The following is an 18,050-nucleotide window of genomic DNA, read 5'->3' on the forward strand; positions in this document are numbered from 1 at the left end:
AGAACTGGGGTACAGGCCAGAGATGCAGAGGGTGAGAGGATTCACCAGGGACAGAGTGGGGAGCAGAACAGGCAGATTGACGAAGTACACTGCTGGCGGGTCAGGAGAGGTCTGCCGAGTCATGTGGATCTCCTCAGGGCAGGAGGGGATCAGGGATCGAACTCATGCAGAAGTGGCTTAAGCTTCTTAGTGCTGTGCTTTAACCCTCTGTGCCACCAGGGAGGGCCCAAGATAAATAAATCTTTAAAAAAAAGAAAAGAGATAATCAAGCTAATAATAGAAAAGACTGAAGAGATAACAAGATCTGTCTGGAAAAAGAAAAGATCGTGTCTCTATGGGTTAGCCACTTCTCATCAAGAGAATGACTTCCACAGCTGGAAGTCAACATGGTATCCTTTCCATGCCTCCATTTCTTCATGCCCATTCTGGAAATCAGTGGGTCTTTACTGTGCTGGAAACTCACTCAGTAGGTCTTCCACACCAACAACATGATGGCCACCAGTTCACCATGCTGCTGTTCTGTGTGGGCAGATGTTCATGAAGGCAATAGATGAGCATATGTTCAACATGCACATGAATAGAAGCTACTTCACAGAACAGACCCCCCCAAAAGGTCAAGACTGCAACACTCTGTTCCCTGGCCTCAAGATGGTGGTCCCCTTCATTGGCAACAGCACAGCCTCCAGGAGTTCTTCAAGCACAACTCAGAGCAGTTTGCTTCCATGTCCTGAGGGAAGAGCTTCCCCCACAGGTAAACAGGAAGGGCATGGGTGAGAGAAAGCTCACTGAGGCTGAGAACAGCATGAACAACATGGTCTCTAAGCACTGGAAGTACCAGAATGTCACCACAGATGAGGATTTTGGTGAGGAAGCCAAAGAGAAGGCCTAAAACAGAGAGCCCTGTCACCTCAGGCTTCTCAGTTCCTTCAGCTTTCTTCCTCAAGTGCCTCTTTCTTCTTCAGAATTTGCTTTTACTGCTCTTAATTTTTTTTCTCTTTTGGGGGGAGTGGGTGGGTAAGTAAGTTCACAAAAAAGAGTGTGTGCAAATATTAGATGTTTAATACTTGTTTTTGAATCTTCTCTCTGCTATAGGGCAGCTGTCTCCCACTTGGCATCATGGCTGTCCTCAGGCACCTCAGGAAACCCCAGGTGGACAAAAAGAAGATGGAGAGGTTTATCTGGCACCAAGGAGACTGATAGGCTACAATTAAGCATAAGTGGTGGAGACCCAGAGGCACTGATAACAGGCTGCGCATCAGGTTCAAGGGCCACATTTTGATGCTCAGCACTGGTCATGGGAGCATCAAGCAAGCAAGGCACTTGCTACCACTGGCACCAGTTCCTGGCGAACCATGTCCAGGTGCTGCTGATATGCAACAAATCTTACTGTGCTGAGATAGCTCACCAGGTCTCCTCCCAGATCTGCAAAGGCTTTGTGCATAGAGCAGCAGGGCTGGCCACCTCGTCACCAGCCCCAACGCTGTGCTGCACATCGAAAGAATAAACAGCCAGCCCATGAGCCCATTTACTGTGTTAATAAACCCAAGAAATTAACACAAAAGCAAACAAAAAAAGGGACCTGTCCAGGAATAAAAGTACACATCCAGACAGAAATGTTCATAGCAGCATTATTCATAGTGGAAACAGTCGAATAACCATCCACTCATGAATGCATAAGCAAAATACCACATATTACATAGCCCATTTTCAAGATGTCTAGAATAGGCACATTTATAGAGACAGAAGGTGGGTTAATGATTGACGGGGTGAGGGAGATTAGGAAAATGGGGAGAGATAGCTAGTGGATATAGGGTCTCTTTTTGGGAGAAATTCATCCTGGTTTGCCTAAGACTGTCATGGTTTTAGTAATGATAATCTTCTATCTTGGGAATCCCCTTGATCTCAGACAAACTAGGATGATTTGGGGGAGAATTGATATCTTAACAATCTATGTTGTATCTCTTTGTTTATGTAAGTATTCTTAATTTCTCATAGCAGTGCTTATAATTGTTAGTGTATAGCTCTTTTGTTCCTGAGAACTTTTTGGTTTTGAATGCTATTAGAAGTATTTATTTAAAGTAAACTTTAGGGCCTCCCTGGTGGTGCAAGGGGTTAAGTTTCAGTGTTATCAAGCTATTCGCAGCCATTGTAACACAAGTTCGATCCCCACCCAGGGAGCTGACCCACATGGTGCAGCAGACCTCTCTTGTGTCGCCTGCTGCTCCCCTCAGCAGTGTATTCTAGTTCTACTCCCTACTCTGTTCTACTCCCTACTCTGCCTCTGGTGAATCTTCTCATACCTCTGCCCACCCATACCTCTGGCCTACACTGAGGTTCTTGTATTCATAATTTTTTAAAAACCAGCAGTGGTTCCTTCTGAGGGTGGGAGCAAAAGTGACTGGGAAGGGATAAAAGGGAACTTTTTAGAGTAATGGTAATATTCTAAATCTTGCTAGGAATTTGAGTTACACTCTTTTTTTAAAAAAGCATACATGGTCCACTAATGGCTTGTGCGTTTCACTAAATGTTTCACCTTGAAATTTCCACTAGCTGCTAAACCACGGAAGATGCCCTACTGCACCCCTACTCCTCACCACTGCTACATCTTCCCCCAGGCCACTCCCTAAGCCACAGGATGAGACAGACATTTCAGGGACTTACCCAACTCTTAGAACATCAGCTACCAGGTACACCTGAACCATTCCTCCTGGCCCACATCAGACCCCAGAACAGACTCTGAAATCAGTCATTCACAACTAGCATAAGTTAGTAACTCACTTCTCCAGGACGCTTGCTACCTCTCTGTGTTCCAAGATGTCCCAGGAAGCAGGCAGGAAGGGGATGAGAAACAGAGGGAAGATCCTCTCCTCTCCTCCTCTTCACCAGCCTGACAGGCCCAGATTTCAGGAAACTCCCAAAAGCACACACCAGGGAACTTTTGGCCAACTAAATCAAAGGAATAAGGAATAAACTACACACATCTTGAGACAGAAAAGACTCTGTGAACCATTCACCTTCCAGAACCTAACCTCCCGCTATGCTATTCCCTCTGGAACTGAATATGCAGGAAACAGACTGACTCCATTTTCTTCCTGAGAACATGCAACTTGGAATGAAAGATGTACTAAATCACGAAGAAGAGTACCTGACACATGAATGAATTCGTGAAGTAGGAAAAAAAGCTGAGGCATTTTTATTCAGCGAGAAAGGGCGAAGGTGGAAGAAGGGTGTTGAGGGTGGGGGAAGGTTGAAAGAACAGGAACAGCTCAGCTATAAACTTCAGAAGGGAGCAAACTTGTTTAGTCAAGTGGCCTTCCCTCCATTACCCCAGGAAGCCATCATTAACCTTTCACCTCCTCCGAGGTGTGGTCCTGGAATAACAACTGATTCACCCAAACAAATACAGGTGTCCTCATCCCTGCCATCTGCAGAGGCTCCGCTTGGTAAGCAGATGTCTCCACCAGCTTCCGAAGCTTACCCCCTTTCAATTGTTAATGTCATTTGCTAATAAAAAAAAAAAAAAAAAACTTTGGGTTGGGGCACAAAGAAGAGTTCTGGTTATTATGCTAAAGATATAATGTCCCATCTTTCTAAGGAAATATTTTCAGCCTGCAACTCTTTCTCTCACAGCAGGAAGATGAGGTAGAAAAGAAGAGGGGAAGAAAAGACATAAAACTTGGAGAAAACAAGCTCTTACAAGCCTTAAATGCAGATATGTACCTGTGTCTCAATCTTATTCCTATCTGTTGGGCCCGGGAGCTTCCTATTGTTATCCAAGAGCCTCGATCCAGAAGCCCAGGAAAGCACAGCTTATGGTGCCTGACCTTAAATAGCGCTTCTTCTAGTCTCTGCATTTTGTCAGAGATGGCCAGCAACAACCTCTAAGCTCCAATGGTTTTACATGGAATAAGTGAACCTTTTTTTAAAAATCTACAGCAAAGAGATCAAAATGATCTGATCAAATTGATCTTTTGTGTGTTTTTTTTTTCTCTAGTGCTCTGCTCTTTCCCACAAAGTAACAAGAAGAATGAAATAGGTGCTCAACTGTTCCGTGCCTTCCTGGAGATCCATTTTAGCTTCTGAGAGCCAATGTTGCCCCATTCAGGAAAGCAAGCCCACAGCAGTGTCTGATTCCTTTGGGGAAGGCAATTCTTCGTGCCTTCCCCACTTCCCCCCATCTTGTGCCTAACATGGCACAAGAGCTGTCTTGACGCCTTCTCTCCTTTGATCTGACCCTAGGATTTCGAAACTAGTAATTAGCAACCCTATTCAAAACAAGCTGTCCCTACTCAGCTGCATCCACTGACCAGTGTCAAATAAGGTCTTTCTCCACCTTGCTTCTCCAAAAGTCCACTGAATTGTCCAAATTCTAATCAGGGCTTTGCTAAAAACCTCACAACCATTCCTGCCCAGAGGGGACCCAGAGGGACCTGGGATGGTGATTCAAGTGTCAAGAGCACAGTGTCACACATGTAGGGTTCACTGCATCCTGCCTGACTTGTATGACATCATGACCTAGTGGGCAAAGACTTGCACCAGCTGGTGACACATTCATTTTGCCTATTGTGCCTTTCAGAGGGCAGAAAACAGGACCAGCCGAGGAAGCAGCACACACCACAGCTCACTGAACCCCGGGTAGTGGCATCATGGCAGCCCCCAGCTCAGCACAAGCCCTCTCTTATTTCAGCCTCAGGTTTAGACCCCCACACTCCATCCACTCCCTCTCTGCAATATACTCTATGCTCAATCTTTGAAAGGGGGAGGGGGGGTCAGAGAATGCAACTGCTAATTCAAACCAGAAAACCCGAGGACACAGAAATGAAAAGGGTTTTTCATGCAGCCTGTCTGAAAGACCCCTTCCCCTGTGAGAATTTTGGCTTGGCTACTTGGCTCAATACTTTCAGGGCCAGACATCTATTTTCTTCACTCCTGTGAGTAAAAGGAGATGAAATATATGTATGTGGCTTTGTAATGAGCTGGTTTTGCTTTTAAGGGAAGGAAAGGAAGGGATGAGGCCCCAACACTCCAGACAGAATGGGCATGCACGGAGGTGAGAAGCCAACGATCCTCCCTCACTATGCTGTCAGGATATGGCGACCTCATCCTAAGCAAGTGCTTCTTGCTGCCCTGTTCTCTTCACCCTGGCAACTAAGACAAATGTTTTCTTATTTGTTTGTTTGTTTTTAATTTGCTGCTCCTCCTCTAGAGGAGGTGGATTTATGGACTAACACAGAAAGGGTTCCCTGGTAGGAGTCAAAATTCAGGGCTGGAACAAGTGGTGACTTGTCAACAGCACCATCAGATGGTCCTCAAGACCTCATATAAATGCACGCACAAAACTAAGCTGTTACAGGGAGCTGCTGTAGCGGTGTGGGTCAGGGACCATTCAGTGGTGCAGTGTTTTGTGGCTCAAAGGAGAAGCTATTTTACCTAGGGGGGAAAGGGGGTGGGGTGGCGGAAAGCATCCTGTCTTGTTTTCTAACCCACGGATTCTCTGAAAAGACTGGAAAGATGGGGTTCTCTCAAACAAGCTAATGGCATGGGATGTGTCCAGAGCGCCATTTGTCATTTCTTTTCCCCAAGCAGTTAAGGACTTTCAGCTCGGACCTGATCTAAGCCCACTACACTACCCCACTACCCAGTACAGCAAGACTGGAAGACCATAGACTATTGTCCACTCCGAGCCCGTAATTTAAAAGAAAAAAAAAAATCAGCAGCCAGTTCAGAATTGATTCTGATCAGATTCTGGCCAGTTCTTGGTGTACCCCTCCGAGTGCCCCTAAGCGCGCCCTCCCCCAGGCCCCCAAGCTAATACAGTAGACCGCCTGTCCGTAGCTCTAGCTCCCCGGGTCAAAGTCCCTTTTCCTGGAAAGTTCCTTCAAGCAAGAAAGAACCTGTGTTGTGCCTTGACTGAAAGACTGCGAACTGAGACACCCGGGTTTGGCCAGGGAAGCGGACAAGCAGGTCTTGGGGATCGAGGACGCGCCAGAGCCCCAACGGGTGGGAGTATCTTGAGAAGTCGGACCTCTTCCGGTCACTGGAGTTTAAGAGGTCTCCCACGCCCTTCACCCCTCTCCCCCCAAATCCCGCTCCCCCAGAGTTGGGCCTGGGGACTACAGACGTCCCAGTGGTCCAGGCGCGCGCGGGGCTCCCCTCCGCTTTGGGCCCCGCACTCACCCACCGCACTGATGCGGAAGCCGCGCGGGGGGCGCAGCGCCCGACGGCACCAGGCTTCGCGCAGCACCTGCAGACAAGCCGGGGGTGCGTGCACCAGCAGCACCCCGCGCCGGAGCCAGCCCAGAAAGGCCAGCCGCGAGGCGGCGCGCGCCAGCCGCGAGTTCCAGAAACAGCGCGTATTGGCCCGGCGGAAGGCGCGGAACACCGCGCGCCCCCCCGGCTCCTCCGCGCCCCCCGCCGCCTCCTGCGCCTCCAGCCTGCACAGCACCAGCGCCAGCGAGCCAGGCGCCAGCTGCACCGACGGGGCCATGCTGCTGCGGGCTCCCGGGGCTCGCCGCCTACCGCATCGTCCCGCGCAGCCCGGACGGTCGGAGGCGCCGCTACCCGGGCAGGCGGGATCGGCTTACTGCGCGCGGCGCCGGCTGCCGGGGAAACGGGGCTCCAGGGGGCGGGGTTGACTGCATTCTGCGGGGCCAGGGGTGGGGCGGGACTCGCAACTCTGCGGAGGCCACTGCTCTCGGCCGCGAGGCGCCCAACAGGGGGTTGCTAAAGCTGAGCTCCTGGGCCATTCTTCATGCCCCGGCCAGGGCTCGGCCACCCCTCGCTCTGCGACCCCCTTCACTTCCCAGTTCCCTGGAAACTCAGAGTCCCTGTCTTTTCCCCAGCCGTGGCCTTGTTGGGGCTTTTCTTAGTCGTGAGAGTACTCCGCAGCTCCCAACCCCCACTAGAACCAAACAGCTTCCAAACGCGGCGTAAACTGTACAGCCAAGAGTACCTGGAGCCAAGATGACTTGAGTGGCCGTTGTCGCCCTTGCTTTGGGGGTCCTTCTCAAGGAGCCATGCCCTGGGGGACTTTTCTGGGTGTCGTGAACACTAGAACAGGGAGCCCTGAGAGCCAGGTCTGAGTCTTTGTCTGCCTCCGTTTACACACGTTACTTCCTTTCTCTGAGTCTCAGTGTAGGTCCTATAAAATGTGGGGTTGGAACTCAGTTCGAAGGACTTTTTCATCAGCACTTTTCTGCGGTTCTAGGATCTTGTCTCGCCCTTAAGATGCCCTGCATACTTAAATAAAGTGTTCCCCATCCGGGAGGCACAATGGCAAAATCGTGCCATTCAGCCCAGGCTTGGATCTGGAAATTCTGAAAAGTCGAAAAACCATTTTGCCGCAGAAGTGAAGGTGACGTGTGGTCACCTGTCACAGCAGATTGTAGCCAGTGACTTAGAACCATGAGGGACAACTCAGATGCAGCGGGACAGAGAATGGAACACTGAGTCGGTGCTCCTCCAGGGACATGGGGGTAGTTAGAAAGCGTGTTATTGCTGACTGCACTGTATGAGGGAGCAGAGGTGGTTGGCAAGACGGGGTCACTCCAGACTTTCCACCTATGACAACTCCAGATGATCTATGTACTCTGTTCCTAGCAAGTTATTATGACCAAAAATTATAGATGCTGTTCTTAAATAACAGTAGCTAAAATTTATCGAACGCAATATATTGGGGGCATTAATATCATAACTCTGAGTTAACGACTGCCAGTATCTTTATTTCCTGACCGGTGAGGAAGTTGCAACAAGGTTTAATGAAATGTCCTCCACCTCCCGCATGAACACAAGGAAATACAGTGGTAGTTCACAGATGATATGGTGGTGGGAGAATTATGGGGACTACAATGATGTAAGAAAAAAATTACTTAAAAAATCAAGTAGGCCCTCCCTGGTGGCGCAGCGGGTTAAAGCACAGCACTGAGAAGCTAAAGCCACTTCCGCATGAGTTCGATTCCCACCTGCCCAGAGGTGACCACATGGTGTGGCAGACCTCTCCTGACCCACCCGCTGCTCCCCTCAACAGTGTACTTCGTTGATCTGCCTGTTCTGTTCCCCACTCTGTCTCCGGTGAAGCCTCTCACTGCCCCTGAGCCTCTGGCCTGTACCCCAGTTCTGTATGCACAAATAAATAAATCTTAAAAAAAAAAAAATCAAGATAAGGCCCCTCCCTTATCTTGGTGCACTGGGTTAAAGCACCACATTGTGAAGCTCTCCAAAGCCATTGAAGCACCAGTTCGATCCCCAGGGAGCTGACCCACATGCCATGGTAGATCTCTTCTGACCCACCCGCTGCTCCCCTCAGCAGTGTATTTCAGTACATTTGCCTGTTCTGCTCCCCACTCTGTGTCTGGTGAATCTCTCACCCCCACACCTCTGGCCTGTACTCCAGTTCTGTAAGCATAAATAAATGAATCTTTAAAAAAAATGTTCTCTCCTCCCACAAAGAAATGTTTCCCATCACCCAACTACAGTAAAACCTGATAGATACATGCTTGGACTCTGTAACTTTATGCAAAACTACATACAATAAAACTAAGTTTACTGTACACTAATTGATGTAAACAAGTGTTAAGTTCTTACAGAATATTTTCAGTCACAAAAAAAAGCATCAAACTTCTAAAGGCCCTAAAACAATGTAAAGGTTTTTTATTCATTACTTTTCCAACCAAATTCTATTAGTCCAGGGGGCCTGTTCAGGCAGCTGAGGGCACAGGCACAAACCAACCCTGGACAGGCTGCCTTCCATCATGAGACACACTCGCACACCCACATACTTGCTCAGACTAGAACAATCGAGACACACCAAGGACCCTAACATGCCCAACAACTTTGGGTTAGAGAAAACCAGAGCACTGAGAGAGCCCAGCACACACAGGAAGACTGCAAACTCCAGACAGAGAGTGGACCTGCTAGAAGTCTATTTCCTCCCCTGCAGCACCCCACCATCCCCAACCTATGTTATAACTAAATAACTGAGATGAAATGACATTACTCATCAACCTTTGTGATAAGAAGTAGAGTCAGGCTTCTTTATGATAAATGTCTGCAATAGTTTCCAATTCAAATAAACATGCAAATGTGAATCGGCACTCTCACATTTGAAGTCTGACCTGACAGATAGAAGGTTAAATACAGCAGAGTGCTCAAATGAAATAAACCTGTACACCTGTATAATCTCCACATGGAGGGCAATGTTTATCCTCCTCCTAGTTCTCAGGGCACTCACCTTAAGGATCAAGGATGACTTACCTGGGTTCCCCATGCTGGAGAACTATGGTTTTTATCTCCATATCTTTCCTTTAATAATCAGGATGATGATAATTTCCATTTACTCTCAGCACACTGTGTCTAGAACTGTACTAAGAGTCGTAGACAGGTAATGTGATTGTACTCTCAAAACCAACTCTCTGAAAGGGATGCTATTATTAAACCCATCTTCCATAAGAGAAACAAAGCTTAGAGATTCAGGCTGCTTGCCTGTGGGAACAAAGCTTATAGATGATCAGCTACTCCTTCCCCTAAATATTCCCAAATTCTCATAAAATGAAACTGGTCTTAAAAGTTAAATGAAGGCCCTCCCTGGTGGCGCAGCGGGTTAAAGCACAGCACTAAGAAGCTAAAGCCACCTCAGCATGAGTTCCATCCTGGCCTGCCCCGGAGGTGACCACATGTCACCGCAGACTTCTCCTGACCCGTCCGCTGCTCCCCTCAGCAGTGTACTTCATCAGTCGGCCTTCTTGCTCCCCACTCTGTCTCTGGTGAATTCACTCACCCCTACACCTCTAACCTGTACACCAGTTCTGTATGCATAAATAAATAAACCTTAAAAAAAAAGTTAAATGAGATACTATAACTCTCCAAAGAGAAATCCCATACTTGGTTAGAAGAGGGGCAAGGAAACTATGGCCCTGACTACTGGCCCTGCGGCCTGGCTCTGAGCTTGATTCTCTCTCATAATTTAAACTGGAAGTATACAGAGGCAGTCACACTCTCACTAGCAGGACTGTACCTGCGTCCATACTGTGAGGTAACCCTGACTGTGATAGTATGTGAGCTGAATTTACAAAGTAGAACTCTCCCAAATTAAAATACAGTGACAAAAGAAAGAAAAAAACAAATGAAGATGAATTGTCTTAGGCAATGGAAACTTTTGTTCATATGTGCAAATTTTCTTTTATTTTACTTCAGTGAGTTCAATGAATGAAAGAAGGGGGGGAAATACAAAGAGGAAATTTTTAGTGACATCCAAATACTTATCCACTTGTTTTCGGAAAGGATGAGCCACCTCACCCATCAAATATTCCCAAACTCTCATAAAATGAAACAGATCTTAAAATGAGATGCTATCACTCTCCAAACAGAATGGTTTTGTATTATTTGGCAAAACCAGAGAAACAGGAACATCTCAAGGTCTTTTCACCTTTGGTCTGCTTTCTGCAGGCCAGACACACAGATGGTTAGAGGATAGATTTGGTATCATCCTCCTCTTAAAGAGGCAGAGTGGTTCAACTGAACAGTAAACTAAGAAGTCTGAAAATGAAGTGGGGAGAGAACACAATGGACTATTGTGGTGGACTATTGTGGTGAACTCCATGTGATCGGTGGGGGGACACTTTGGTCACAGCGCTGGAAAGGGATCATGTACTTCTAAAATCCAAGTAAAAATGTAGACAAATGTTACCTCAACATAAATAAATAAATAATTTTAAAAAGAAGAGCATGGTATCCCTCTGGCTAATCGAACACCAAATAATAAATCTTCATCAAAAGTAAAAAAGAAAAGACATCTAAAAACTGGGATTTTTTTTTAATATTCTGTATTTTCAGTGGGTTCTGTACCTGAGAAAAAACAAAGTAGTCTAACATTACATATAAATCTAAGCAGTCGTTAAAAAATTGAGACAGACAAAAAAATACAACCACCAAAAAAAAAGAGGTAAATTTAAAAAGATCAAAAAAAGAAAAAGGCATGAGGAAAAACAACAAAAAGACTGAGACAGAACTTTTTGTACTGATGCTAAATAATATTCCAGATTAATTCTTTATGTTTATTATTTTTTTATGCATACAAGAACTGGGGTATAGGCCAGGGTGCAGATATGTGGGGTTTAGAGGACTCACCAGAGAGAGTGGAGAGCAGAACAGGTGAACTGACTGAAAGGTCTGCTGTGCTGTGTGGGTCACCTCCCTGGTGGAGGATAGAACTCACTGCAGCAGCTGTGGATAGCTTCACAGTGCTGAGACTTTACCCCTTGTGCCAACAGGGAGGCCCTCAGATGTATTTTTTTTAACTTATTTATTTATGCATATAGAACTGGGGTACAGGCCAGAGGTGCAGTGGGTGAGAAGATTCACCAGAGACAGAGTGGGGAACAAAACAGGCTGATCAACAAACTACACTGCTGAGGGGAGCAGCGGGTGGGACAGGAGAGGTCTGCCACACCATGTGGGTCATCTCCCTGGCTGGGGATGGAACTCAAGCTGCAGTGGCTTCAGAGAGCTTCATAATGTTGTGCTTTAACCCGTTGTGCCACCAGAGAGAGCCCCTCAGATGTATTTTTAAGTAAAAGGTAAATAAGTAGAATAGTATATCTAGTATGCTAGAGCAACCATTCATGTTAAAAAAAAAAGTGGGTAATATTCATGTACTTCTGGAAAATCTCTGGAAGAGTATTTAAGCAATTGGTGATGACAGTTATTTGTAAAGAAAGGAATAAAATCAGCATGAAAGGAAGGCTTATGCATACAACAGGGCGGGCCCTTCCTCCTGGCCCAACCAGTAAAAGCTATCCAGACACTGTACATGGCATGGCAGACCTCTCCTGACCTGTCTGCTGCTCCCCTCAGCAGTGTATTTCAGTCCATCTTCCTGTTCTGCTCCTCACTCTGTCTCTGGTGAATCCTCCCCCCCACCCCACAGCTCTGGCCTGTACCCTAGTTTTGTATGCACAAATAAACAATTCTTTAAAAAAATACAACAGAACATTAATAGATTAGCTCTGGTCATTTTGAAAAATAGGATAACAATCATTCAGTATATTTCCTCCTGAGTAAACAATTGCTAAACAATATACTTCCCTTTTCTTCTCTCCTATTTCCAGATGCTCCCTCCCTTGCCCACCTTGTCAGACCAGAAATTCCTGCTCAGATAATACCACTGCAGCAAAGAAAATGAATCCAAGTCACTGTTGAAGGGGCACATATATTGTATCTCCAATTATCACATTTTTGTGGAGACTTTAATCTTCACAACATTCACCCAATCTGAACAATGCACACTGCTACGTTATAGCTACAGAAGATAAACTCGATCTTTATGCTCACCTCTGCCTAGTGTGTCTTAAGGAAAGCATTCAATGTACTTCACACTTGGTTAAAGACATCTTTCTAGTTTCATCTACATTGTCACCCTTATATTCTCCAATTCACATTGAGGATTTTATGTTCCAGCTCTCCCAAATTACACACTTTCCCAAACAGACGCTCACAAGTCTGTTCACATTGTTCCCTCTGCCTAGAAGGCCTTTCCTCTTTCCACCAGGTGGTATCCTACAAAGCCCAGCTCATAAAGTCTGTGACACATCCAGGAAGATTTAATCTGCTCTTGGAACACATTGTTAACCCTTTTATAATACATGTGTGTTAAGGGCTATAATATTTAGTTACCTGTCTCATTAGGTGACCTGAGATTCGTTGAGGGCCGGGTCCCTGTCTGAGTAATGCCTGTAACCCAACCCAGAGTCCAATGCCTTGACCATAGATTTGTTCCACCTGATTAAAATCCAATTTAACTAGTATTTGGTGCAAATCACCATGTTTTTGTTTCTTTCTTATTCACCTGGTATCACCACACACAAAACATTTTTGTTTTGAGGGTGAATCACAGAAAGACCTGATTACCCAACAGTCAATGTCCAGGGCAAAGCCCCAAGGAATAGGTACAACCAAACCTCCATACCCAGGCAGCTGGATTTTTGGTGCTTTCTCTGGAATCTATTTACAGCAAACATATTCTACCGAGAATGATGTTTGGATTAACCAACTCAAAATTTTTTCCACACCAAAATTCATTAGGCTGAAAAGCTTCTTCCCATGAACTCAGAAAATCAAGCTCTGAGGCTTCAGGCTATTGTAGAAAGCATTTTCTACCTCTGTTCCATTTTATTTCTTAAAGATTTATTTATTTATGCATACAAAAGCTGGGATACAGGCCAGAGGTGCAGAGGGTGTGAGACGATTCACCAGAGACAGAGCAGGGAGCAGAATAGGCAGATCTACTGAAATACATTGCTGAAGGGAGCAGCAGATGAGACAGGAGAGGTCCACTGTGCCATATGGGTCAGCTCCCTGGCCAGGGATCGAACTCTGCTGCGGTGGGCTGCAGGTAGCTTCATGGTACTGTGCCTTAACCCAGAGTCTGTTCCTTTTTTTATGACCACTGCCACTTCTACAACACCTTTTTTTTTTTTTTTTTTTTTTTTTTTGTCTCAAAGGGAAAATGCAAGGGTTTTCTTAGCAATTGTGTTGACTCAAAAGATAGCGGAAAGGAGGGAAGGACAGGGGGAGGACATTGAACGCCAGTTGTTAATAACTTTATCTGCAAAACAAGAATAAAAATACTTAACCCACTTGAATGATTTCTTAGTTTCCTCTCAGCTTCATGATTCTACAGATCCACTCTCATGCCAAACTGAATGAGACCTGATGTAGTCTAAACAGTCATTGAGTCTAGTGAGTTACTAAAAGATCCAAAGCAGAGCCAGGTATCCCCAAGGCTGATTCTGAGTTTCCTTTAAACAATTTACTTTTTTATGTTCCCCGTGGCCATGGGCCAACAAACAAATACCCAATGGGAAAAAAAATCCTTATCTGAAATACTAATAAGATAAATGCTAGAAACCGCATGGTTTGATGTGAGAAGGGGTTCAGAAAAGATATTCTCATTCTTCTTAAGGTGATAAGGAAGAGTTTATTCAAGACTACTGCAGAGGCTCCCCAGTGGCATAAGGGATTAATTAGGTCTCAACACTATGAAACTATCACCAGCCACTGCAGCACGGTTTCAATCCCTGGCCAGGGAGGTGACCCACATGGCACAGCAGACCTGTCCTGTCCTGCCTGCTGCTCTCCTTAGCAGTATATTTCAGTAGATCTGGCTGTTCTGCTCCCCACTCTGTCTCTGGTGAATCCTCTCACTGCCCACCCCTAAGAACCTCTGGCCTACACTCCAGTTCTTGTATGCATAAAAAAAATAAAAATAAATCTTCTTTTAAAAGACAGGCTTAAAAAAAAAAAAAAAAAGACAGGCTAAAAACAAAGATAGCAAAGAAGCAATGGATTTTTGCCAGTGAGTAAAATGAGGGAATGAGCAGATAGAAAATTATCAATGGAAGACAAAGGTTGGGGACTTATTGCTAAAGGCAGGTCAAGGATTTATACACCGAAGATGAGGCATGAAGACCTGGGTTCAATTTGAACGATAACCAGATAGCAAAGGGAGAGGGGGAGAGTCTTAAGTGATTTAGCAAGATTTTTGCAAACACTGGGCTGGGCAGGCAAGGTCAACCCTAGTCAGAAAAGGGTTCAGAGGAGCCCAACTAAAGGTCAATCAAGGAGGGTCTTTGTCAGGGGCAGTATAAGCTTCCTGTCACTCTGTCCCTGTCCACTTCACTAAAGAAACTAACACAGAAAGCATTTTAAATATCCCATAATCCCATTTTTGTTTGAGTAGGGGGGAACTGGAATAATTATCTTCATGTTAATAGAAGCTATTTCTAGATGGTGTGATTAAGGCACTTTTTATTACTTTCTTTGAGCTTTCTTATACTTTCCAAAATTTCTACAATAAAAAAAGACCCGGGTAACTTTTAGCTAAAAAGAAATCAAGGCAGCTGGCTTTGCTGCACTGGAACATTAAAGCCAATACGCTCTCTAACCACAATGAGGAGACCCCATCACTCCACCACCCCATTAAGCTCGGGGTCAGGGGGTTAGGTCTCAGACCTGGAAAAAATTACTTCAAGAAAGAAAATGGGAATACCAGCCTATCAGAAAAAGCCTGTGAGAGAAGGCCCTAAAGCCAGAACAAGTGGACAGAATTCTGATTATTTGAAACATGGAGAATCAGATTACTTCTTTCCTGACACGAAAGAAAGGAGAGAGAGAGGGAAGTGGAGAACTGGGTAGGCCTGAGGCAAGATGCCAAATACAGTTTCAGGATTTTAAAGGAGAAAACACTTCTCTTCACTTTATTACAGCAGAGGGTGTAAAGCTGGGCCTCATAACCCACTATTTACATGCAAATCCCACCAAAAATGAGCTGGCCTCACTCCAGGTGCCAGATCTCAAAGGAACTCTGTTTCTAGTGAGCTTACTCACCACCCCGCCCCACTCACACACACACACACACACACACACACACACACACACACCCTGCCTTCAAGTTAGGAATCCCTCTTCGCCATGTTTTGTTATTTTTTTTTTTATGTTGGAAGGGGAGGAAAGATGCTAAATCATCTCCCTCACATGCTGACATTGTCACATCGTCCTGGATTGGGAAACACACTGTTGCTTTTCCCTTTCTCACCATCTACCTGTTACCTGTTATTTAAGCTATTTAACAGCAAGAATTCAGGATTATGTTTTACTCCTACACCTCCTCTAGACTCCCCCCCACAGTTCTGCTCCTAAGTGAGAGAAAATGTTTCTTCTGAACAAAGTGGTAAAGAACAAAAGTATGATTCTAGAAAAATAGATTCAAGCCAGTATCAGCCAATCCTGGTTTAGGACTAAACAAAGGTATTTCATGCAATATTCTACCAAGGAGCCAAATAAAACATGAAACTTTATAATACAACAACAAAAATACTTATTGAGCCAGCTAAATTCAAGGGATTGCTTTGAATAATAATGAGAACAAAAAATAAAGGAAACATTCTCATTAGTTCAAATAGTTTTGCAAAATAAAATCTTTCAAAATTCATTAGAGCTTTGTAACAAATTCATGACAAAAAGAAAAGTGGGGGAGGAAAGAACATAAATTAGGATAATGAGACATGTCACTGTGTACACTGGAAAATGTGCCTTACCTGGATCTGAACCAAGCAAATGTAAGACAAATTGAGAATTTTGAACATAGACTGGATAACTGACTTTAACAAAAGAACCAATGAAGAGACACATGCAATGTGCCTTATGAAAATATTAATATTCTTTTAAAGTGCCTCTGCCTTGAAAACATGGACTTACCAGTATGCTGAATAAGTTGTTGAGTGATTTTCTTTTCTGCTCAGTAGAAATGTCTATTACCCCTCAGTTACTACTCTTATAATAAGGTACCTCTAGAGCAGAGTGTTTATAAAATACAGTTTCCCAAAAGACACAAAAACATTAGCATGTAAAAATAACATTTCAAAATTGTTTCCTCTTTTTAATTATTCATTTTCTTGAGTGAGTATTGGTATACTACAACTGTATATGTCTTGGTGATATAGGTTCATTCCTCCTCAAATGTATGTCACTATGCTTGATAGCACAGAGATTTTTTTTTTTTTTTTAAGATTTATTTGTGCATACAGAACTGGGGTACAGGCCAGAGGCTCAGGGGCGGCGAGAGGCTTCACCAGAGACAGAGTGGGGAACAGAACAGGCAGATAGACGAAGTACACTGCTGAGGGGAGCAGCAGGCGGGTCAGGAGAGGTCTGCCAGCCATGTGGTCACCTCCGGGGCAGGTGGAATCGAATTCATGCAGAAGCGGCTTTAGATTCTCAGTGCTGATAGCACAGAGATTTTAACCCCTGCGTTACCAGAGAGACCCCCAAATCTCACTTTTTAAATAAGTGAGTAGTATTCTACTGTGTATTAAATACTACCTTCGAGGGAGAAAATTGTTTCCTCCTTTTTTTTTTGCAATTAAGAATTTATAATTTTATGTATTTTTTGCATAGAAGAACTGGAGTGTAGGTCAGATGTGGAAGAGGTGAGAGGATTCACCAGAGACTGTGGGGAACAAAAGAGGCAGCTTGACTGAAATGCACTGCTGAGGGGAGCAGTGGGCAAGACAGGAGAGGTCTGCTGCACCGTATGTGGGTCACCTCCCGGGACTTTGTTGAGATGGAATCCCTCTGCCACCGGGGAGGCCCAAGAAATTGTTTGTTTTCTAATAAACTTGGTATGTTTCCTCTATTCACCCACCCAAACAGAGAGAGAGAATAGTCCTGGAAAACCAGAAAGAAGTGGTATGAGACTTCAAACAAGGTTAGAAGGTTAGAAGGCTTTGCTATCAGAAGTTGTGACACCGTTTTTCATAGTAGAGCAAAGATTCACATTAAAAACTTTAAGGAGTTCTCCTGACATTTATGGCAACATGGATGGAGCTTGAAAGGATAATGCTGGTGGTGCAGTGGGCGAAAGCGAAGTACTATGAAGATAGTACCCCTGCACCTCTGGCTTGTACCCCAGTTCTGTATGCATAAATAAAGAAATCTTAAAAACTGGATAATGCTAACTGAAATGAGTCAGAATGAGAAAGATAAATACCAGATGCTATCAATAGTCAGTGGATTATAAAATAAATAAATTAATAGTCAGGTAAAGACAAACTGAGAAACTAACCCCATAGCTGACTACAGAACTGAGACAGCAAGGGGAATGGTTGGGATTGGGAAGGAGCAGAAGAGGGATGGAGGGGAGAAGGGAGACATAATGCCCTGTGGTGGTAGAGTGTGGGCCAGTGGTAGTGGCTGCACTGTGGTGGTAATACCTGATGGGGATACCCCAATGTTACCTCAGGGAAAAACAATTTTTAAACAGATTTTTGTATTTACGTATATAAGGACTGGGGTACAGGCCAGAGGTGTAGGGGGTAAGAGGGCTCATCAGGGACAGAGTGGGGAGCAGAACTGGTGGATTGACTGAAACAGGCTGCTGAGGGGAGCAGCCAGGAGAGATCTGATGTGCCATGTGAGTCACCTCCCTGCATGGGGATCAAACTTGTGCTATAGTGGCTATGGATAACTTCATAGTGCTGTGCTTAACTGTTTATACC

At 44.9% G+C, this 18,050-nt stretch overlaps 1 protein-coding gene across 2 annotated transcripts in view; it reads right to left on the bottom strand.

The window, feature by feature from the left end:
• STOX1 (storkhead box 1) overlaps positions 1-6,525 on the bottom strand; it is a 48,777-nt gene extending 42,252 nt beyond the window's left edge. The window contains exon 1 of one of the 2 annotated variants that reach the window (XM_004680831.2): positions 6,178-6,508. In XM_004680831.2, the coding sequence (XP_004680888.1) occupies positions 6,178-6,487 (310 nt within the window). In that variant the 5' untranslated portion in view covers positions 6,488-6,508. Of the gene's footprint in view, positions 1-6,177 lie in introns of both variants that reach the window. The other variant, XM_004680829.2, reaches the window with a different exon arrangement.
• Between the last annotated feature and the right edge of the window lie 11,525 nt (positions 6,526-18,050).

Source organism: Condylura cristata, unplaced genomic scaffold (assembly GCF_000260355.1).
Source record: "Condylura cristata isolate star-nosed mole 26May11 unplaced genomic scaffold, ConCri1.0 scaffold00011, whole genome shotgun sequence".
NCBI lineage: Eukaryota > Metazoa > Chordata > Mammalia > Eulipotyphla > Talpidae > Condylura > Condylura cristata.